The sequence below is a fragment of the Hydra vulgaris genome, chromosome 04 (genome assembly GCF_038396675.1).
Source record: "Hydra vulgaris chromosome 04, alternate assembly HydraT2T_AEP".
Lineage (NCBI taxonomy): Eukaryota > Metazoa > Cnidaria > Hydrozoa > Anthoathecata > Hydridae > Hydra > Hydra vulgaris.
In genome coordinates this window covers 12,219,489-12,244,553 of record NC_088923.1, presented here as the reverse complement: position 1 = coordinate 12,244,553, position 25,065 = coordinate 12,219,489, and the positions used below count along the sequence as shown (strand labels likewise).

At 29.0% G+C, this 25,065-nt stretch overlaps 1 protein-coding gene across 1 annotated transcript; it reads left to right on the top strand.

Annotated features, from left to right (window-relative positions):
* The first annotated feature begins 23,750 nt into the window (after positions 1–23,750).
* On the top strand, positions 23,751–24,787 carry LOC105844596 (ankyrin-1). The gene has a single exon (XM_065794764.1). The coding sequence runs from the start codon at positions 23,815–23,817 to the stop codon at positions 24,508–24,510; it is 696 nt and encodes a 231-aa protein (XP_065650836.1). The 5' UTR covers positions 23,751–23,814; the 3' UTR covers positions 24,511–24,787.
* Positions 24,788–25,065: the final 278 nt, after the last annotated feature.

Sequence of the window (25,065 nt, the reverse complement as noted above, 5' to 3'; positions counted from 1 at the left end):
CAGTGCTTAGTTGCAGTGTAACATGGGTTAGTGAGAGTTGTGAACTGTTTTGAGTTCTTATAGCTGTGTATCTAATAAAAATAGTCAATGCAGTATCCGAGTCTATTGTAGTAGCCTGTCTTGATAGTATGAATTATCAGTTTAAAAATAGTTGAAAGTCATTTAAATTGGTATAACGTAAGCTAAACGTGAATACTAGAAGTCCAATAACATGAATCTTAAAAATAAAAAACCATTACAACTCGAAAATCTAGAAATTTTAAATAGAATTATATCAATGTAGCGACAGAAACTTGTATAAATATTTTACAACTATCTGTCTGTAAATATATTTTACAACTAATAACCTAAAATCATATGGAGTTTTGTAGCCAAATAGGTAAATGTATGAGGTACAAAAGTATGTTTTGTGTTTTAACGAGGTTAACTGTGCATATGTCACGTGACTGTAATGTAACCAGGAGTATCCGGAATGGAGTAGAATTATTCGTTTTCTAAAACAGTTGACAAGTAGCCTCTAGTCAGTTGAACCAACTGAATGTATAGTATGGCTGATTTTGTGTCGTATACTGTTGTTTAATAATAAGAATATAATATAAGGAATAATTAAAGAAGAAAATGAAAATAAATTAAAAAAGAGAAAAGTAAAGTGTTAATTCAGGATATGAAGTGTATGTGCATAAGCATGTGTTTCTTAATGTTGTAGGTAATCTTCTTTGTGGGTTTTTTTAGGTAAATAAATTTACCTAGCGTACACGCGGTTGTCAGGAAAATAGTCGTTGCTCCGCAGTCCACGCGGAAATTAAATACTTTATAAATAAAACTAAATAATTAATTAATTAATAAATAAAATAAAAAGCTTAAATCAAATAATTAAAGAGTTTTTACTTTTAATTTCTTTTTTTGCTAATCTTTTCTTTCGTCTTTGATTTTTCTACTTCCATTTTCAAGACTTTTTCTTTCAGCTTAGTTCAGAGAGTAAAGCCTGCTGTTTTCTTTCTCCGTTTAGCAGCAGCGACTTGTCCTGCAAGGTTTTTTTTTCAGATTTCATTTTAGACTAAGGTGATTTTTCCATTATTATTTATAAGTTCTTGGTTTGTTTCTAATTTAGCATTAATGCTAATTATTTGCTCAGAATTGCTAACTATATGCTCATTATTTCACATTAAATTTTCAGGATTGTACACTAGGTTGGGTACACTAGGTTATACTATGGTTGGGTACACTAGGTTATACTATGGGTACACTAGGTTTAGTAGTATACATTAGGTAGTATACACTAGTATACATTGGGTAAACTAGGTTATACGATGGGTACACTAGGTTATACACTAGGTTGTTATCAAGCTCAGCTCTTCAACCCTCACGATCTCCAATCGAAAAAAATCTTTTAACAAGCTTTGTATATGTTATTGTTTTCAATTTTTAATTACTCCTGTACCCATGTTTCTTCCCATTCACATAGAGTATTTGCTATATAGCGAAACTATTTCATCAGCGGTCATGCTATTCTGCTCTTGGTGAGTTAGTCTTCTTCCGAGATGTTTTAAACTGTTTCCTCCTTAAGCACATGCTTCTAGCCTTGACATATACGGAATAACAGAGCTATCCTCTGTTTCAACTGGGTTTTTTCCTATCCCATCTCCCATTAGCTTTTTTAAAATTTTTTCCATCATAAAATTCTTAATATGTTTAAAAACTGTCTTCTTCCAAATAAATGAATGCAAAAACAACACCTAAAATAAGAACACCAGGAAAAATTGAATTTATTATTGTTTGAATCATAGCAGCTCAACTCGCTCATGTGGGTGAGAGTGCAAGTGTATTAAGGCGGAGTAAGGCTTAGAATAAAGATGTTGTTTTATATATCTTCTACTTGAATATCTTCTACTTTTATATATCTTCTACTTGAATATCACTAATAAGTTGACCGTTTTCTTCAATAATCATTCTGAAGCTGGACCGCTCTTCTTTTTATCTGAAATTAGCAAATTAATATAAAAGTCAAGTTAAATTAAAATCAAGTTAATAAAAACACTTTTGTCTACTTTCGGCAAAATACACAAAAAAAAGTCGACTGTGTTTATTAGTTTTAAGGTGAGTTTACATTCATCCATTTTTAAACCTGAACAGGATAGGGAAGGAAAAAATAATTACTACAACTCACAAATCAAAAAATTGCGCTCGTTTTAAACTTAGCGCAAATAAGATTCGAATACAAAAGATAAATTATTTGAAGCCAACTTACTGTATCATAAACATTTTATTTAACATTTATTTAAATATGAGCGTATAAGACTATATATAGTATGCCGGGTGAATAAAAAAAAGCAATCGCTTTTACTCTACCAAGGAAAATTAGATGCACCATATGCGTCTAGTGAAGAAACAATTAGTGAAATATGCGTACTTATAAAGTTTTCACCAAAACGAAAACATTTGCTTATAAACATTAATGAGTACATCGAGAAAGAACAAGACTCTGAACCATTCAAAAAGCTGAAGAAACTTTTCACAACAAGATGGACTGTTCGGGCAGAATGTATTAAGAGAGTCATCGATAAATATGAATCACTCTTGTAACTTTGGGACGAATGTATGAAAGAAAAACTTGACTAAGAGACAAAAGTTAGAATCGTTGATTGCAAGAGCTAGATCGAATCCTTTGACTATTATTTTTCGGCATCAATCTCTTATATAAAATTTACGCCATGACTGGTAACTTGTCAAAATCCCTTCAATTGACAAAAATGTTGGCAACCAGTGGAAGTAAATCTGCATATTTTGTGATTGATACAATAAAAAGTATTAAAAATGATGACAACTTTCATTTGTTTTTTGCGATGGTTAAGAAAGCAACAAATTCAATCAAATCAATTAAAAAACTTACCTTGCCAAGGAAACGAAAAAAGTAAAACTATTCCATTTTTTATTAGGTTACGAAAAACAAGTATTGTCTTTTACTCAGAAACAGTTGTTGATTTTTTTTAAGGCAACATATTTTGAAGCTTTTGACACAATTAATAATGTAATAGAAGATCGATTTGAACAACCAGCATTCAAGAAATTTTTGAATGTTAAAGAACTGTTTTTGAAAGCCATTAATAAGACGGATCTATCAAAGGAGCTTAGGGTTTTAGAATCTGATTTCCATGGAGATTTCAATCGGAACCAAATAGAAAGCGAGCTTCATCTCATACCAACTATGTTTACAAATTCTATACCAATTGATTTTCAAGATATATGCTAAACACTTCAGGATATGGATATAGAAAATTGCCCAATAATTAAACATCCAGAATATTAGGATCATTATTCAAATCGTTTGTCTATCTTTAATAGAAGTACCAGAGCAATTTACTGCTGCACAATATAAGCGCAAGGGTGAGTTCGGAACATTTACAATAAAAGACCTCAATTGGACTTTCATCACATTTTTGCAATTTTTTCAGTATTTGAAGAAAATTTCCAAACAAAGTTTTTTTTTTGAAAATTAGGTCAACAAAAGTTTCTTTGAAACCCCAAAAACATTTGAAATCAAGATAAATATTTCACTTTGGCCCCCCAAGATTTATTGCTCACCGTGGCCCATGCATATATGTAATATATTAAACACAAACAGTGTCAGCTGTCAAACACATTAGCACAATCTTTAGTTATGTTAACATTTCCCGAAATACTTGAGATGAAACTGCTAAAGTGTCTATGGTTTTTTGGTCAGGAATGTCATAAAACTTTTCATATTATCATATGAAGTTTCATATTATCACATGATAACTTTTCAAATTATCATATAAAGATGAAAAATGATCAAGTTCTTCTCTTAATGTAAAAACATCAATTTCAGCCATTCCAGAAATAAATTATAGATTTGTTTCATTAAAAGTTAAAATTCTGCTGTTTATATCTTTAAACCTCTTAGGACCAAATTATGCCAATGTTTGAAAAAGTTCTTTATTTTTTTCATGTTTTTTATTTATTTCATATTTTTTTAATGCCATTTTTAAATTGTCAAATATTACTCTAAATACATTAAATCTAAATGCGATACTTAATCATTTAGGACTTCATCCGATGCTAGTCTCCAGGCATTTATTTTAGTCTTTATTCGTTTTTCAGGAAATTTTAATTCACTAGCAAAATGTTCAAAATCTTCCGTTTCATTATCATATTTCTGTAAATTTTTCAGTTTCTTTTAAAAGTTCGACAAATTTACCTGATAAATCATCTGCGTCAGTTTTGTAATTTGATTCCATACCAAAACATAATAAAGATTTTTATTTTTCAAACATTTTGAAACAGGTGTTGAAACAAGTGTTGAAACAGGTGTTGAGACAGGTGTTGAAACAGGTGTTGAAACAGGTGTTGAAACAGGTGTTGAAACAGGTGTTAAAACAGGTGTTGAGACAGGTGTTGAAAAAGGTGTTGTAATTTTAAAAATGTTTAAGAATAGAAAAGTTATTAAAATTGTTTCAAACTTTTGTGATAAAAGGTCTCGTGCAGTTGTTGCAGTTGTAGGATCTATTTTTTTGCTGCAACCAAAGAAATGAAGAGCTTCAACTAAATGTTTGAAACAATGATTACTATATTCAGGATTTTCAACTTTACGAAAGGTTTCTTTTAGTGCTTGACTTTTACTATTTCATTTTGATTAACCTATTTTACTCCAGCTCTTTTAATATTACCTGCTATTTTGGTTTTTATCAATGTACTAATTATATATATATTTTTTAATTGTTATTTTTGAAAGCATTGTCACTAAATTACCTCGGCCATGACCGTGATTATATTATAGGAAATAAAACATATTATAACAAATCAACAAAATTAAAAAAAAATTATTAATGTTATATATTTGATTGGTAAACAAAGTTTGCCATTTTGAGGACATTCAAACGAGGCTGTATATGACTTAAATGAGACTGGTCTATTCCAAGGTAACTTTTTGAAATATTTAAGTTTGTTGGTAAATAGGATCCAGTGATGTTCAATCATTTACATCATTGTGAACAAGCAAACTTAAAAAGACAAAAATATAAAAAGGAAAATAAAAAAAGCAGAAGTGCTGAAATTGAAACCTAGAACCATCAAAAGAAAAATAAATCTAGAAATCGCTTCGAAAAGTCTCTAAAGTCTACTGCGCTGAGAGGTCCCTTAATAAGTAGTTAAAACTGGCGTAAGTAAAAATGCTTTTTTAGATTTTTTTAAATTGGTGTGGATTTAGCACTAGACTACAAACTATACTGTTATAACACCAATAACACTTACATAAAAAATAAAGATAATATAACATAAATAATATATTTGTTATAATGTAATATATATAGTATGTAGAAATGTAATATAGTAGCCGTTGTTTGATACCTGTTAAAAATGGACTTTCTTTATTGATCAAAAATATCATTGCAAATAGAGCAATAGAGACAGATATTTTTTATATTATATGACAACCATTTTTGTTGGACAAGGTTGCCATTTGGCATTGTACGATATAACGTTTTTTTTTTAATCAAATGGTAGAATGGTTTTGTCACTATAGTTTCGACATAATAGTTTCGAAGTCACGCACAGTTGACATAAATAATTATACAAAATGTATTTCATTTTTTTTTTTTTTTTTTTAATTTTTATTTTAGGTGCCCCAAGAAGTCCTTACGGTCTTGTCACAGAGCACCGCGGAAGTGCATTTAACCAGGAAGTTCACGCCTCCTTCCTTACCGTGACGCGAAAATTTGTCCAGAGCTCGTTTCGAACCTGGATCTCCTGCTTATAAAGCAAGCGCTCTAACCACTGCGCCACGGCCGCACTTTCATTGTAAATCATTGTGCTAAAATAAGAAAAGTTACTGAAATAAATGGTTTTTAGGTAATAATCCCCCACGGTAGCGATTATATTAAAGAAATTGTTGACTTGAAAATATAAATACTTTAAGTTATTACTATTTTTTTCGTAATATTACGTAAAATTACTAAGAATAAACATAATTAGCAGACTGTTAAATTTATTAATCATTGTATCTGTTAACCAAAGGAGTTCACCTTGTTATAAGGTAGGGAGTTCAGGATGTGATCGCACCATGGAACTAGTCCGCCACTGACAGTAAGGGATTGTCCATAAAGTACGCGCGCTCATGTGGGGAGGGGGTTCTTCAAATAGCGTACGAAAACGTATGAGGGGCGGGGTGGAAGTTTTCAATATAAAAGTACTTACGCACTAATTTGAAAAAAGATTCCTTAGAAATGTTTCTTTTTGTAATTTAACATAATTACCAAGAATTTTTTGAATAAATAACAAGCTAAAAAAATAAAAATAAAACCATACTATCTCATCGTTGTCCATAAATTCCCAGCTAACCAATAGAAAATTTAATTTTCTGAGTAAAGATTCTAGTTTGCCAACATACAAAGATGTATGATATAGGGGAGGTGAGGGTATAGTGTTCCTCTATGTACACACATGCCACCTCTTTTACATTGGCCCTGAGTGAGGCGACATTAATTCAGGCAACCCCTATTTTGAGTCCGTAAAAAGCAGGTTTTAGTTTTTGTTTTCAATTATAGTCATCGAGCAGTAAGACTCGTTTTTACGGACTTACTAAAGAGGGTTGCCTCAAAAAAAGTTGGAATAACTGTTATTAATAAATAAACGTCAAAAGATGACAAATCAAACGATTATAAAAAAAATTTAATTTTGTAATTTAATTTTAGTTTTCATATTATTTAATTTTTAAAAAAGCACTAATCTAGTCAGTTTGCCGTCTTTGAACAAACTAGTTTGATTTGATTCTTTTAAATAGTTTACAACAGCAGTCAACACGTCTTTTTTATTCAAACCAAAGTCTATATCAATCATAAATTTTAATAAATCAATAATAACCGCTTCAGAGATGCTGCTCATCTTTCTTCGCGTTTTTCGGTCATTAGATGACCCTTTTGTTCTGTCAAAAAGAGTTGATTTTGCCACATTATAACATTTAGCAGCTTGTGCATATGACATTCTTTTTCGGTAATAGCTTAAATAGCAAATAGCTGGACTCGATTCTCTCGCTTTTTTTTTTTTTTTGTTTAAATTTATCCATATTCTATAATGCAATAATACAATTAACACCTGTGCATTAATTTTATGCACATAAAATGATAAATACTTGTATCAGGATTCAAGTGTCTATTTTTATTTGCTAATTTATTTTATTTCATGCACATAAAATAATAAATACCTCTACAGGATTGAAGTGTCTATTTTTTTTTTGCAGGAGGCTAATTTACTTTTTTATTTTATTCCATGCACAATATTAGGGTCTATTATTTATTTTTTATTGCAGGCGGCTTCTTTTTTTTTCAATCAATACAAATGATAGTTTAATATGAATGAATGTTTAATAATTTTTAATAATGTTTAATGATAGTTTAATATGAATGAATGTTTAATAATGTTTAATAATGTTTAATGATAGTTTAATATGAATGAATGTTTAATAATGTTTAATGATAGTTTAATATGAATGAATGAATGAATGAGTTTAATAATTTTTTTTATTAAAATAGTTAGTATAAAATTCTTCACAAAAGTTTTTACTTTGTAACTTTCGTTAATTTAATTATGATAGATTTCAAATTGAAATCTACTATGATTGCAATATTTTATGTAATTTTATTTTATATTGTTCGGTTTGCCTTGTTTAGACTTTTATTAAATAAAAAAAAGTTTAATAAATACGTTAAAATAAGCGAGTTATTTAGCGAGTAATAAATTCGTTAAAATAAGCGAGTTAAACTATTTATTATCATACATCCGGAAATAGGGAGTTTTACGTTAGGGTAGAGCGGGGCATATAGGACACTTACGAAACAAATTCTAGCTGCGGAAAAACTAATCATTGTTAACACATTATATATATAAACATATATATAACTAAGGTAAAAAAAATTGTCAAAATCTAGTGCTTATCGGTATCTATCTTACCTCGTTTCGAAATAACGAGGAATCTCTTTCAAAGTACACACAACAATTAAACCTTATTACGTCAGTCATAAAAAACTGCGAAGATGTGAGTGAAGTTATTATTGCTGGAGATTTTCAGTCATATCCCAAGACAGTTTACGATTCTAAGAATCATAATAATAAAACACGCAACAAATTCTCTAATCATCTAACTAATTTTATTAAATCAAATAAGCTCTTGTTTATCGATATCACCAGTGGCGCTGGTCCAACATACACCTATCAGCATAAAACTCTACCTAACTCATTGTATATCGATCACATCGCTGCTCTAAAAGAGTCATCCTTATCTTTTATAAATACTAAAGTTATTCCTCCTTCGCCTTTTAATTTTAGCGATCACTTACCAATCGCTACAAGTATTGTCGTTACACATACTAATCTGTCAACCGTAATAAATAGCATAATACAAAAATATATTCATATTCCAAAATATGCATGGAATAACAAAAACTTCATCTAAATATATAACCACCCAGTGGGCACAGTACTTTTTTAAAACGTTCTTTGGACGTTTTTATTAGGTTTAAACCTTATAAAAAAGTCTAAAAAACGTTTTAAAAACGTACCGTGCCCACTGGGCATAATATCTCTATAGTTTTCAACAACTACACCTTCAACGAGGAAAGAATTGAGTTAATAGAAGCATGCAAAAAGATCAAAAATGCTGCTTTATTAGCAGTGCTTTGGAAAACACAAAACCGGTAAGTATTCAAAACCGTGGTGGACAACAGAACTTAAAAAATGCAAAGAAAATCTGTCATTCAACTTTAAACAATGGCAAATCTCTTTATATAATAAGTCACCCGAATGCATGGCATACAAAAGATACATCCTTGCACGAAAAAACTTTCGAAAAGCGGTTAAAGCAGCCCATAACAAAAAGATCCATGAAAAAACGATAAATATTGAAAATCTACGAACTACAAGTCCTCAGAAGTTCTGGGACAACATTAGTAAAATCAAAACTAAAGCAACAACTCGTTTATTTACAATTATAAATTGCAAAACATAAAAGATATTGTTAAAGAGTTTAGAAAACATTTTCAATCTATACTTAATACGCCGCTTATTACAAATAATGACCATAATCCTCATCAAATTCCACCTTTAAGTAACGAGCCTAATTCACTAGTTATTACAGCAGCTGATATTATAAACTGCATATCACAACTAAATAGTATTAAGTCCCCAGATAGCTGTGGGGTAAGTGCTGAACACCTTAAACACTCTCTCACAATAACAATCTTTTTTTGTGGCTCGCTAGCATTCTAACGTATGGAAAGGTTCCAAAATATTTATCAAATTCAACAATTATCCACTTGTTAAGTCATATAAAAAATCTCTTAATAATCCGGATAATTACCGTGGAATTAGCATTTTACCTATCTTTACCAAACTTCTAGAATATCTAATCTTGCATTTATGCCCTAATATAATAGATAGCCACTCCCATCAGTTTGGTTTTAAGAAAAACAGCTCTACACTCCACGCAGAATTTTTATTGAGCGAAACCATTAAGCACTATAGTAACAATAGCACGCCACTATATATGTGCAGTTTAGATGCAAATAAAGCGTTTGTTACTTGCAACTGGAATTTGCTATTTGAGAAGTTCTACTTCCATAAAATGTTACCTCTATCTGTAGTACACACAATCTAATCGCTATATCTCTCTGGTACTGCTAACGTATCCTTTCAGGGAATTACCTCAAATCGATTCAGTCTGTCACAAGGGGTGCGTCAAGGGTCTATTCTATCGCCACATTTATATAGCATTTATACTGAAAATATCTTAAATGAAATCGTCTCAGAATGTAAAGTAGGTTCAACAATAAATGGTATCTATACTGGTGTCATTGCATACGCAGATGATGTAATTTTGCTAAGTCCAACAATCTCTGGTCTGCAAGAACTGGTTGACAGGTTTCAAACATATGGAATATCAAACTTTATTAAGCTAAACACTGAAAAAACGGAATTTCTGATTTCTGGTAAAAATTCGATTCCGAACAACGTTGTTCAAATTAACGGAAGCTATATATGTCTCCAAAATAAATTAAAACATCTGGGTTTCCAATAGGATAATGGTAAAAACAACAAGAAAATTGCAACACTTCAAAAAACAAATCTAAATGAATGTATAACTCAGTTTCAATTGGTTGCAATAGCTCTAATTGACAGTGGAATTCGTTATTGCCAGTCGTCAACAATAGTTCATTTATACAACACTTTAGCAGTGCCAAAGCTTATATATGGCCTTGAACTATGCAACTTTGATATCAGTTTCCTTCGAAACATAGACGCCGTTGGAAGAGCAGTTTTAAAATCATTTTTTGGTACCTCAAAATATAGTAAAAATTATCTGCATTCTTTTTTTAAAATAGAGGATATTTCAACTATTTTAATTCGAAATAAAGCTAATCTATTTATCAGGCTGATGAAAAATCAAACTTGTTACTCACTGATAATTAATCAATTACAGTCAACACAAAATAAAAAATCATTTACAAATGAAGTGATTTCTATATGTAAAATTCTTGGTTTAAACTTCTTTCAATACATGATAGAAGGGAAAAAAATTAAATTTACACTACCTCAAGAAGAACTTCAAGCTGAGATTATAGCAATATTAAAAGAATCGTTACAACAGTGGAATTTAAAAGAACAAAGAGAAACATTTAAAACTTTGATGGAGGTGAGTATTCCTAAAATAGAACTAACCGTCTATTTATTAGCATTAAAGGCTAATGATTGGGTGAGCCGTGTTCTCTTGACGTAATTTAACTATAAACTGCAATAATATAAGTTACTTTACCTGTAATTGTATAACTGGGTGTTTAAATGAAAAATAATAACATTGTTGTTTGTTTTTTTATAAATTTCCTACAATTCATTGATATAAGGAAACAAAAAAACAAAACAAAAAGTTTCTAAAAAAAAGTTAGGACAACCAAAGTAACGAAACTCTTGACTAGCAAAATTTCTACATTTTGCAAGTGAGTGGGGCAAAGCGGGACAGTTAAAAAGCAGCAGTTATTCGTTAATTGTAAAGCTTTAAAAGTAATAAAAAATAAAGGCATTTTATCATTTAAACATGTTCAGACATTAAAATCTCAAAAAAGTAACATACCTATACAAGTTACATGCCCATGCACCCATACACCGCAAAGAAAAAACAAAAAAAATATTAAATTAAAAAAAACTTTTTATATTTTATTATACATTATGTTTTATTATATTTTTTTTTTATTATTTTTTATTATATTATGTTTTATTATATTTTTATGTTTTATATGTTTTATTATACTCTTAAACAAACAAACTTAAGAAATTTTTCTAAAACTTAAGTAGGTAAAAAATAGTATATATTATTAAATTGGTAACTACTACTAAATTTCAAATTAAACAAAAAATATTATGGATCACATAAATCACACAAAAAATATCCTTAAACTATTTGGTAACATTTTTAATGAGCTGGCTTTTTAGCAATATGCCAATGTAGAGCAAACTTAAATATACCATATGTATCAGCAGCCTTTCGAATTATAAGTTCCTTTTCATTCACAACTAAACCTGCATTTCATTCCATTTTGGATGGTTATTGTTTCTAATATAATTTCTTACCATCGTTGTTTACATTAAACATTAGGGGTCGTCCATAAAGTACGTACGCTCATAGGGGGGAGGAGGGAGGTCTTCAAAAAGCGTACGAAAGCGTATGGGAGGGGGGGGGGGAGGGTTCAATTTAAAAGTACGTACTTCGATTTTCTAATTTATCACAATTAACCAGCTAATCAATAGAAAAATCACATTCTGACTAAAGATTCTAGTTTGCTAACATAAAAAGATGTATGGTATATGGAGTAAAGGGTATAGTTTTCCTCTATGCACACACATGTATGGGCGCCCTCAGAATTTTTTGATGTTCCAGATAGGACACTTTCACACATCGTGCAAACTCATAATTTAAGTTTGTTTATACCTATGCCAAATGAGGAGGTCTTGCAAAATATCGGGATGGCGGAGGCCTGTGAACAAAAAGCCTTAAAACGCTTACCCTCCCGACCCCCAAAATGAGAGGGGTGTAAATTTTGAATGGTCATAACTTTTTTGTAATTTACAATATTTTTCTACAAAAATTAAAATCTGTCGATAAATTTAAATTTAGTTTTAGATGTTAAAGTTAAAAATTTTGCTACATATTTCCCTCACGTCTGGGCAGGGAAGGGGGGAGGCAAACGCTTTAGGGCTTTTTGTTCCCAGGCCTCCGCCATCCAAATTTTTTGCAAGGCCACCTCGTTTGGCATATTATTAAACTTAAGTTTGCACGATGTGTGAAAGTGTTCTATCTGGAACATCAAAAAATTGTGAGGGGGCCCATGCACACATGCCACCCCTTATATACTGGCCCTGAGTAAGACCTGAGGGCCGTGGTTGATGGGACGGAGTCACCCCCAAAAAAAACGTGTCAATGGCGTCTCAAAATCTTCCAAATTTGACCGCTAGGTTTTGCTAAAATAAAAAGCTTCTTAAATTAGCAAAAGGGCACAAAATTTGCTGTTGCCCCCTCCCACTGGGTTTTACCCTTTGTTTTCAATATTACTGATCTCACGTAAGACCCGTTTTTTACTTACTAAAAAGGGGTGCCTGAAAAAAACGTCAACCTTAAGTATAGTTTATTTACATTTGATTCGTTATTAAAACAAAAAAAAAGGTTTACATGGATATCACCGGGAATCGAACCTCGATCTCTGTCGACTATTTCCGCCGCATTAACCTCTCGCCCAAATATATACTTACCTTTTATGTATTTTAAATTTATTTCAATTATTTGCATATATACTTAAAGACGTTTTTAAAATGCGCAAACAAAGAGCTTTGGGGTCGTATATAGTATCTAAGGAACCCTCCATTTTTTTTTTAAATAAACTTTTTTATTGAGAAAAAAAAATAAAGAAGGGATGGGGGGGGGGGGGGATCTATAAGGAGGGGGTATTTGAGAAACGTACGTACTTTTAAGGGGGGGGGGGGGTGGGGACATAAAAGTACGCATGGCAACAGGGGGGAGGGGGGGTCAAATTTCAAAATTTTTGGCGTACGTACTTTATGGACGACCCCTTAATAGTCGAAGTTAAGTTAATAAAATAACAGTTTCTTTGAGTTTATTACTAATATTACTTTTATAAATAATGAAAATAATATTTTAGATTAAAAACAAAATCATCAAACTGAAAACAAAATGGTAGTAATGTAGTCAATTATATAAATAACTTGCTGTCTCGATATGCCCTACAAAAACTTTTTTTACTGAAATTAAAACTATTTAAAAAGTTCAATTCCAGATATTTTTTTATAGCCACATTCTAAAAGAGGATTAAAAATTCTGTCGATAACTATAATTTTTTTAAATATAAATCATAAACTAGCAATAGTTTAAGATAAATCTTTTGACGTTGTCTCGCTTAAGAAAATACGCAAATTTTGTTTTTCGCTCACTTACTGATGCATTTTGGTGCTTTATATCCATTTCGATACTTATAAAACTAATTTTTCTTTTGCAATAATGAAGCTCAATAATTTAAAATGTTTTATCAAAAAAAAATTTTTTAGCTGAGATATAAGGCTTTGGACATAATTGTCCAGTTATGCCTCACTGCCCACTGTCCCGATATGCCCAGCTCTACCCTATACAGTTTTTTCTCAATTAAAACTTTTTAAAGAAAAAGAGGGAGGAGAGGGGCGGGGGTATTTCAAAAAACTTTTTAAGGAGGAAGGGAGGGGGGGGGGAATTTAAAGTACGCATGACAACAGGGGGAGGGGGTTCGAGTTTCTAATTTTTTGGCGTACGTACTTTGTGGATGACCCCTAATAAATATTTTTCAAAACTTTACTGACTTTCATACTAACCAATGAGCTTTAAAATTTTAACAAAACATGTGTTTTTAATACAACGTTTTTTGAATATGTTTCAGGACTAAGATGTTATTAATAATACAAAAGAGGTACAAATATGCTTTACTTTGATTTCATTTTCAGTCTCCATCAATTAATTGTTTTAACATAAGTTAACAATACCTAATTTTTTTTAGATGTTAAAAAAACTTTATTACGCATATAATTACTTAATTTACAAGAAAGTTGTTTTTAAAAAATACTTAAATTTAATTTAAAGACAAATTAATTTAGCGGTTCACTCCTACTCGTGTATGGACAACCTTTTAATGTTATAAAATAAACACTATTTTAATGTTGTACCACGCTGCGCGAAAATGTCGTCCACTTAATCTGCCACACTGTGCGTTTTTGGCACAGCGTGGCAGATTAAGTGGACAAAAACAGAAAGGAACCAACTAAAAAAAATCTCTCACTGAGATAAAAAAATATAAAAAAATTTGCAGCTAAAACACATATAAGATCAACATTTCAATATTGTATTGTAACTTATAAGCAGTGAATATTGCAGTTGGTTCCTTTTTGATAAACAGGAAATTTATTGTGAAATCAATGGCGATATAATTTCATGATATGTCAAATTGTCGGTTGGTTTCATTCTGTTGAATGTCGTCCAAGTGAAAAAAGGAAAAGAAAAAACAAGTTATTAGATCAGCTAAGATAAGATGAGAATTAAGCTAAGCATTGGTTTAATATAAAGAATAATGTTCAATTTCATAGCTCAAATGAAGAATAAACACCGAACACATTAACAGAGCAGTGCAAAAGCTGAAATTCTGAGCACCAAGTCTAATTCACTCTCAGTATTTACTTTCACTAAATCAAAATTTATCTTATATGGAGCGCATCAAACCTAGTAGCCACCTGAGCGCAGTTTTCCCTTTTTATTTTAAAAGTAGAAACTCTAACTAACGGGACAAAAAAATATATATACATATATATATATATATATATATATATATATATATATATATATATATATATATATATATATATATATATATATATATATATATATATATATATATATATATATGTATATATATATATATATTATTGGAACTCGGTGGAATATTTTTTTTACCTGATAAATAAACCAAAAAATACATATATTCGCTACTTTATTTAAAAAAAGTTTTTTAAATTTAACCAAAAAAAACAACAGATTTTCTTTTTTCTTTTCAGTATATTTGAAATATATAGAGTCAAAAGATTATCTTAAAATGAAATATACACTTTTAACTAAATTACATAGTCTCCATTTTAATCAAATAAAAATCTCACATTTTTAATATTTCTTGGAAAATAATATCAAAACTTCTTTTAATTATAAAATATAAAATAAAAGTTTTAAAATATAAAAATCATTGCAATATATTATTATTTAAAAAAGATCACTTTATTTATAAAAAAAGTTGTCAAGGGTTTACTGCCATTTTTTGTTGTTGTTTTGAGCTACTGTCTGACGTATAAAAACTTTGCATATTTCGGAATTCAGGCAATTTTTACAAAACCACACTGAAGATTAAAAATATAAAACGCATCTAAACTTAGATAGCACTCCATGCCAACAACAAAATAAAAAACATAATAAAAAAAAACACAACAAAAATAAATAGGGAGTTATGTTATTTTAGGATATTAGTCTAATGTTATCTATTAAAATTATTATTATAAGTCGCCTTATGGATTAAATTTATATATACGAGAATTATAAATTTTATTTGATTTACCAATATTTATTATTTCAAGCTAATGCAATGGATTAGCATCATGGAGAACTATCTTTTTATTAAAAAAAAAAAGCAAAATATAAAAATACTTGTCATATATATATATATATATATATATATATATATATATATATATATATATATATATATATATATATATATATATATATATATATATATATATATATATATATATATATATATATATATTTATGACAAGTATTTTTATATTTTGCTTTCTTTTTTTTAATAAAAAAAATAGTTCTCCATGGTGCCAAAAAGCACGAGCAACGGTCAGACACGACTAGAACACCTGTAATTTATTCATCAAGTTCAGAATATCGTTGACGAGAGCCCCCAAAAGTCAATGAGATTCATCGCAAAAGACCTGGGTGTTTTAGAAGCCACAATTCGAAGGACTGTTCATGAAAATCTTCGCTAAAAGTCTTATGTGATGGGGAGAGATCAGTTATGTCCGAGACCACCAAAGCGAATCGTTTGATAAGGTTCAAGAGGCTGTTAAACAAACTGAATCCATTGGATTATTATGTGTGGGACGTCGTTGAGAGTGATGTTGATAAATATCCCCATAACACCAAAGGTTCTTTGAAAGAATCCATTGTCCGAGTAATGTACAACATAGATGAGGAACATCTTAAGCACGCTTGCAGTCGGTTTGGGTCTCGAATCGAAGCTGTTACTGAAGTAGAGGGGGATTTCATTGAATGAAATTATTAAACAATAGTTTATCTTATATTATTTATATAATTGGTTTTGGTTAAAAATATTTTTTGTTTGACTTTTTATCATTTATAAAAAATTAAAGATATGTTCTCAAATAGCTGACGCACCCTGTATATATATATACTTATATATATATATATATACTTATATATATATATATATATACTTATATATATATATATATATATATATATATATATATATATATATATATATATATATATATATATATATATATATATATTATATGTATTATTTGAAACAAAATTGCAAAAAAAGAAAAAGAAATATAATTCGGTTCAACCCACTGTATAGCAAAAGTGTTTTAACAAATATTGAAATAGCGTTTTTAAAATTAATAGATAAAAATATTTTCCTCCCTCTAATAAATTGCACAAAAGTTTTAACAGTAATACTATTAAGGCATGCGATTGTTAAATTAGGAACGATGAATTTCGTTTTAAAACTTGTCACTAACACACTTTAGAATTATTTTTTTAATTAAATAATTGATTAAGTAATGATAGTATTAATTAAAAACATCAACAAACGAGTCAAAATAATTCTCTTAATTAAAATGTTATAAAAACAATTAGAAAAACGAAAAAAAAATCTTCATATCTATCTACAAACTCTTTCTGCATCGTTACTTTCAATCGATAAAGCATCTGAATCTAGAAAAACTACTGTTTGTATGGTCATAAAACGATACAAGAGCTCCTTATTTATCGAAGCAAAAAGATCTGGAAGAAAGAGTGGCTTTAAAGGTAAAAAAACAGCAATTAGTATTCGACGATCATTCATGCGAAATCTCGGCTTATCGAGCAGAGAACAAGCAAAACGGTATAAATTTTCAAAGTTTTTTTTGTCAGGAAAGTTAAGAAATTTCAAGTCTTTCCGAGCCATTAAATATCCAAACCAATCAGATAAGCAATCACTGACTGCTAAAATTCGAGCTCTAAAACTTTATGACAAAGTGCTTACAAAATTTAATGACTGCATAATTATGGATGACGAAGCGTACATCAAATATAACTTCAAGCAACTTCCAGGTCCAAAATTTCACACTTCAATTGTTCGTGGTCATGTCAGGAACAAGTTTAAGTAAAAATTATTGGATAAATAAAAAACTTCTTTTGTGGCAAGCAATATGCAGCTACGTTTGGAGATCTTTAGCTTTTGCTTCATTGTCAAATTTAAACTCGGATGTTTACATTAAAGAATGCTTGGAAGCTGGACTTTTGCAGTATTATCATTGTCACGATGTTCCCTGTTGATTCTAGCCTGATCTTACTTCTTGTCATTATTCTAAGAAGACTGTAGAGTGGTACAGTTCGAGGGATATCAAATTTATATCAAAAAGCTTGAACTCACCAAACTGCCAACAGTTCCGTCCAATTGAAAAATTTTGGGGAACTGGCGAAGAATGTTTGCGTAAGAGTGGCAAAACAATTAGTCTATCTAAAAATTTGAGAGTGGACATTAGTAAGAAAAAAAACAACTTAGAGAAAAAGATATTAATTCTAAATTAAACTTGTGTATTCTAAAAACTGCGGCTGCCTATAATTATATTTTCAAAAAATGTATACTACGTTAGCAAGTAAAAATTGAAATTATTACCCATTTGAATCAAAATAATTTACTCAACAAAAAACCTGAATTATTTCTAAATACAGACATGAAAATAAGTGGCCAAAATAAAATTATTCTAATTCTAAAGAATTCTTTTCATAATTAATTTTTTAACTTTAATGTAGTTAATATAACTTCCTGGTTGCAAATCAGCCACAGTTATTATATGATTAATTAAAACAATGCCAAACTTCCTTTTTATTTTTTTTTTCGAATTTCCGATTTAGTTTACTAAGAATAGTTTACTTTTAAAAAAAAATCCTGTCCCAGCCTGTCAAAAAAAAATAAAAAAATGTTGTTACTAATTTATTATTGCTCTTTAAGAATATTGTAGAATACATTTGTAGAATATTTGTAGAATACACTAACATTATATATATATATATATATATATATATATATATATATGAAAAGTTTTATTAAATACTTTCCAAAATTCACGAACATCGCTTAAAAAAATCAGATAAAATGTCGTCTAAATCTATGCTTATATAGTATTTCAATTTATAACACGTGTTCCAGTGTATATACGACGTCTAAAAAACGACTTAAAAACGGGTCTTTTGATAGAAGCACACTTGCAGTTATTAAATTTTTATATTCGGCGGCATGCTGGGAAAAAGAATCGGATAATTTTTTTCTCTGAATCTAAAGACTGTAGTGCCGCCCATGTGCTATTTATAGAACTATAGAAAATAGATAAAATTATTCATAAAGTTGCAAAAATAGAAAGTTGATAGCTTTTTTTTAAAAAATATGGATATATATATATATATATATATATATATATCCAGAAATAAAACAAATAACGGGTTTGTCTTTTGGGATAATATGATATATTGATCCAACCATACAAAATAAGATAACTTACTGTTTAAGACAAAACTAATAATTGAATTTGTACATAAGATTAATTAAACATCATTTTTTCCCCTAATGTTATCCACGACTCTAAACACTTAAGTTTTCTTAGATTTTTTTTGTTATGGTTATTAAAGTGCTTCAAAAAGTCTTTACGGTCTTATTACAGAGCACCGTTAAAGAATATTTGAGTAGAAAGTTCACGCTTGCTTTATTATGTTCTAAATGTGGCCAGAGTTGGCATCAAGCCTGCTTCTTTTTGACTTTAAAACAAGCGCTCTAACCATTGCGCGACGGCTCCTCTTGCTAACTAGTTATTGGATCATCAAGGTATGTTCACATTATTTATGACAATAACTTTAAAACAATTCTATGATGCTGGCGATTATGGGCACAAGCATCATTAGCTGGCCATAATACATAATTTAAAATATTAAAAACTTGATTATTTATTTAAAAAAATCAATCAAAAATCTGAAAATAGGTTGTTGACTAGTTAATCAATTTTTGTAAATAATTTATTATTTAAAAAAATTATTTTAATAACTAGCGGTAATTTGTCAAAATTTTGTAAATTATAACAACGGTTTAACTTTCTTCCTTTTTTTTTTGTCACTCCAAAAAGTGCATTCAACACAATATTATGCGTCTCAATTTATTAAAATACATCATTTCTTGGAGTCTTTATTGAGCAAGCAATCAAAGCTTTTCATTTATATTTCAAGCGAGTATCTAGACCCAACCATTCAAAATGAATGATTTTCTGTTTAGGACAAAAAGTGCGTGTTTTAAAGTCTTAGTGAAGGCAAAATTAAATTGCTAATTAATTTATACATAGGTATTATTGAAAAACTTTGGATTTTAGTCCGGAAAATTAAAACTGCTTTTCTTTAATTCCAATTGCATTGCATTATCAACTCTCGAAAAGATTTTATAGGATATTTCAGTGACGTTAAGGTCATAAATTATCAAACTGTGTGATGTTTTTATAAAAAAAAAGTTTTTCAGCACATAATAATGTCTATCGTTTAACTTATTTATCTGTAGGAAATTTATTATTCTGAAAGACATTGCCAAGACAAACCCAAAGCATGGAATTTTTTATTATTATTTTGAATATCGCTTTATTTTTAGCAATACAACTTATGCAAAACAATGTAGTTAGTAAAATTAACAATTAAAGTTGCAAAAAAATACGATACAAGTTTTAAAGATTTTTCTTTTATTTATTTTTTCAAAAATAATTTTTTTTTTTTTTTGCTACACGGATATTTTCTAAGCACTTCAAAATATTTCATATTTTAAATCTCCGATCATAGCAGTCTTTAGTGGAAATTGTTTAATAAACTTTTGTCTTTGAAAGTTTTTTTTTGGGGTCGTCCATAAATTGGAGGTGTGAGAAAGGGGGAGGGGGTCGTGGTTTTGTGACGACTTGTATGAGACTTGTTACAAAAGAGAGGGGGTCAAAAACGGTTGAAAGTTTATAATTCTAAATGCATGACGTAGTTTTATCAAGCAAAAGCAAAAAGTAAAACGAGAAATTACAATTGAATTAATTATGATAAGTTGGATTTCTGTAAATAAGCATTTTTCGTATTTTTTGACAAATGTTTTCTTTTATAAAAATATATAAAAAAATTTTCTAATTTCAAACTTCTTTTTGATATATATCAGCAAAATAGAAACTTTACTATATATTTTAATGTAGTATGAATAACTTTTTATTAATTTGACGTCTGTTAAATAATAAAAAGTAACTCATCTGTTTTCTTTATAAAATAATTTTTAGGATGCTTTTTCTTAAAGATTACAATTATACTTTATTGATTAACATAAAATCGCAAATAATTTACTGGTAATTATTAAATATTATTACCGGCAAAGTTCTATTTTAGAACAAAACTAATTTAATATGTTCTTTCAGGAGGAACTAACTATGGAGCTACTAGAGTTCATGTTATACTATAGTAGAGTCCAAAATAAAAATTTTTAAAAAAGAAAAATTAAAAAAAAAGTTTAATTAAAAGATTTACAAAACTGAAACAAAAGTTTACAGCCATAAACAAGCAATAAATTTTATTATTAATTGTAAAAAATGACAAAAAAAAAACTATGTTATAAACACAGTTAAATACTGTAAATTAATTATTGAAATTAAGGTTTGTTTTTGTAAATTTATTATATTATTTATGTGAATGTTATAGATTTTATTTACTAGCGAGTACAACGAGACGAGACGATTCGAGGAATAACATTCCTACTGGGTTATGATACCCAGCCATATCTCCCGTAGATTTGCCCCCAAGTAAAACACTCGGTTTTTTGGTTGAGTAAGCTATAAACTCTATAATTGTTGAAAAGTGTGAAATGTTAAGTTAGAACAACCTTGGTTTAATGCAGTACCAGTCAAGTTAACATCCACTCGTGTGGAATATTATAATAAAAACGGCCCAACTTAATACCAAGGGTCTTATTACGATAAAGTTTGTTAATTTTGTGCGTACTGTACAAATGTATTTCTCAGTAATGTATTTCTGCAACAGTCTCGTTAAAAAGTTTTATTTTAATAATGTTTGGTACGTTTTTTGCAAAAATGTAATAATCCGACTAGAAAATTTGTTGCGTACAACATGAGATAGGCAAATTCAATTTTTGGGATGGCGTGGATGGGTCATGTATGGTTACGATCTTCATGATACGTGATATAAGTGTTAAAAATATCATAGCCATATTTAAGTTATCCCATAAATTGAGTGTAGCTATCATTTAATGACACAACAATTTTTTTACAACTTTTTAAACAAAATTGTATGAACGGATTATCATTATTTTACCAAAACTTTATTACTGGGTTTCCGATAAGAAAATTTGGTACTAAAAACCGTTACAGAGCATTTGACATTCACTTTAACCAAAATAATGAAAATTTGATAAAATATATTAGAAAAAAATTTGTTAAACAAAACCGTATAAAAACTTAACATTTATCAATCGTGAGTACTGAAATTGTTGCTTCAGTTTCCAAGTGTGTTGCCATAAAAACAAATAGAACCTCATCATAAAAGATGCTGTACCTACCAACTGGGTCTTTAGACAACAAGCCTACTTTTTCCATTAGGACCTTTTAATAATTTTTTTGAACTAATTCAAAATTTTTAAATTTATTTAATTTATTATAATTTTTACATTACTGTTTTTAGAAATATTCTTTCCAAAAGAAAAACACAACAAACGGTAAATTTACAAGATGAAACCGTTCAAGTATTTACCATACGGCAAAACGGTAAATATTGCTTTTCAATTAACAATACCAAATATATATATATATATATATATATATATATATATATATATATATATTATATATATATATATATATATATATATATATATATTTATTGATGGTGCTCAAATCCATAAAAGTTTTTGAATTATTCTTAATGCCAAATTTATTCCGATAAGCGTCAACTTGTAAATCTCCATTAATCCATTTATCAATGCTTTTCAGCAAAGTTTTGTTAGGTCTACATATGCGTTTGGGTGTGTGTGTGTGTGCGTGTGTGTGTGTGTGTGTGTGTGTGTGTGTGTGTGTGTGTGTGTGTGTGTGTGTGTGTGTGTGTGTGTGTGTGTGTGTGTGTGTGTGTGTGTATGGGTGTGTGTGTGTGTGTGTGTGTGTGTGTGTGTGTGTGTGTGTGTGTATGTGTGTGTGTGTGTGTGAGAGAGAGAGAGAGAGAGAGAGAAAGACAGAAAGAGAGAGTGTGTGTGTGTGTTTGCAAATGCATACGGTCACAGCATTCCAAATATGCATACTTAATTGATTTTTCACGTTTTCCACTAGTGCAAAATCCATGTTCCAAAAAACATTATTACATTTTTTTTAACTGAAACTGGTACCTTTTGTTTTATTTTAAGCATTTTATAGGCTTTTAAAGCTTGGTTTTCAATAGTTGTAGAAATGCTGTACAACAATTGTATGTTTTTGCTGTAGAACAATTGTTGCAAAAATTTATTTGATTCTATTTCCGTAACCTTTGTTTTACAAGGTAAATTTTATCGTACAACCGACGTTAAGTTGTGCAACTTACGCAAGAAAATATTTCCATCAGAAAACATTATTGTACAGCTGTTGAACGACATTTTTACAACTATTGGAAACCAAGCTTAAGTATTTTTTTATTTTTTCATGCATTTATATGTATCAATTTGGCTGATAAACAGGTAATACAATTAAAATGTGCTTTTGTATGGAACCATTATTATAAATAATAAACAAAAAATTTATGACAAGAATTTGCGTAGTCTATAAGAGACTCCCGTTGACTCGTAAAAGTATTTTTAAAAAACATTTAAAATATTTTTCTATTATAGTTTTAAAATCATAAATTTAATAAAAGCAAAAACTTGTCACTCATTTCGTATGTAATCAGTAAAAATACAAAAAATTAAATTTTAATAGATAAAATAAAGTTTTTAAACTCCAATTGAGTAGTTGAGAAGTAACCTTCTTCCACAACCCAAAATCTATTCAAATTCTTCACAAAAAAAAGTTGTTTAGAAAATTTAAAAAAATTGTTTTAATTTTAATACCCTTAGAAAAAGAAAAGGGAAAGTATAATAAAGAGGTTTTACGGAGAAAAAAAATTACATTTGAAAAATTTAGTACAAAAATAGATTTTTGATAAACAGGGTTTAAATAATTCTATTTTGAATTAAAAGAATTAATCAGTTATAGACAATTATCTCCTGATGACGTTATAGCAAAATAAAAATAACGCAAGTAAACAATATTAGAAACGCTCTAGCGCTGCTGTATATCATTTTAAAAGAAAATTTGCTGCAAATTCTTAAAATAAAATTAGTATTTATTTTTGTTAACTTCTTGGAAATGATAAATTCCACTGAATATTTACTTCAAAATTTATCAAATGATGAATCGAAAGAAACACAAAATAAAATAGCTGAACTAATACCAATCACTCTGTTGTTTCAACAAAACTCAAAAAAATCATCCTGGTCGACACTGCGAAACATTTTGAAAGAAAGAATATTTATGAAAAAAAACTCACAAAATTTTGTTAAATGCAGTGCCAAAGGTGATATTTCTGAAGAGTCTTTTGTTACCCAACCATCTACACCAAGTTCTGTATTCAAAACACCTAATTTATCACGAAGATATACAACTGAAAGCTTTGAAGATGCTATTTTTCTTCCGATACTTCAAAATGATTATAACGCATTAGTAAAAAATTTAAAAACATATAGACCTAACATTAACTACATGAGAGCTCCAGGGTTGACACCATTGCACCAAGCATGTGCTGTTGGAAATTTAAAAATGGTAAAAACTTTAATTGTTCATGGTGCAGACACAACTTTACGTACGTGGTCCAACCTTACACCATTATTAATTGCAAATTTGTTTGGACATTTTGACGTTGCTTTATTTCTAATAAATCAAGGAGCAAATACCCGAGACATTCAAGATGGAGTTACATTTGATTCAAAATTAGCTTCAACTGTTACTTACAAGTTTGAAAAAAAAACTCGTAGAGGATCCTTTAGCTCAGGTAGTAAGCTATAAAATGGTTTTTTAAAAGGTTTTTCGTTGAAAGGTTCTTGGTTGAAAAGGTTCTTCGTTACAGCGTATACAAGCAGCTTTTTGCAAAGTTTCGAAAATTATTAAAAACTGTATTTTTACATCAAAACTTTTTTGATAATTGCTAAAACTTTATTTTATATTAAAATAATGAATAAATTTAAAACAAGTTAAAAAAAGTTAAACAAGTGACAGATGTATATAAATAATTAAATATAGCGTCATTTACAATTGAATATGGTTCTACTTGCCCAAGTTTTAGGTATAAACAAACAGCTTTTAAATACTATTAATAGCAATATTTCACTAATGTAAAATGTGATTTTATGCAAAATTTAACAATTTAAAATATAGTAGCAAACATATATTGCAACAAAAAACTATTAAAAAATGTGCTAAAGCGCTGCCAACCAAGTTTAGATAAAAAGGGAATTAATTAAATAGTTCATTCATTCATTAAATGTTTACTACATAAAATTTGAAAAATTGATATTATCAAAATTCTATTAGATGTGAACAATCTAATTTAACATTTTTTAG

Bases quoted from the DNA above. Each gene is read 5' to 3' on its own strand.
- LOC105844596 (XM_065794764.1), top strand. From the start codon at position 23,815: ATGATAAATTCCACTGAATATTTACTTCAAAATTTATCAAATGATGAA.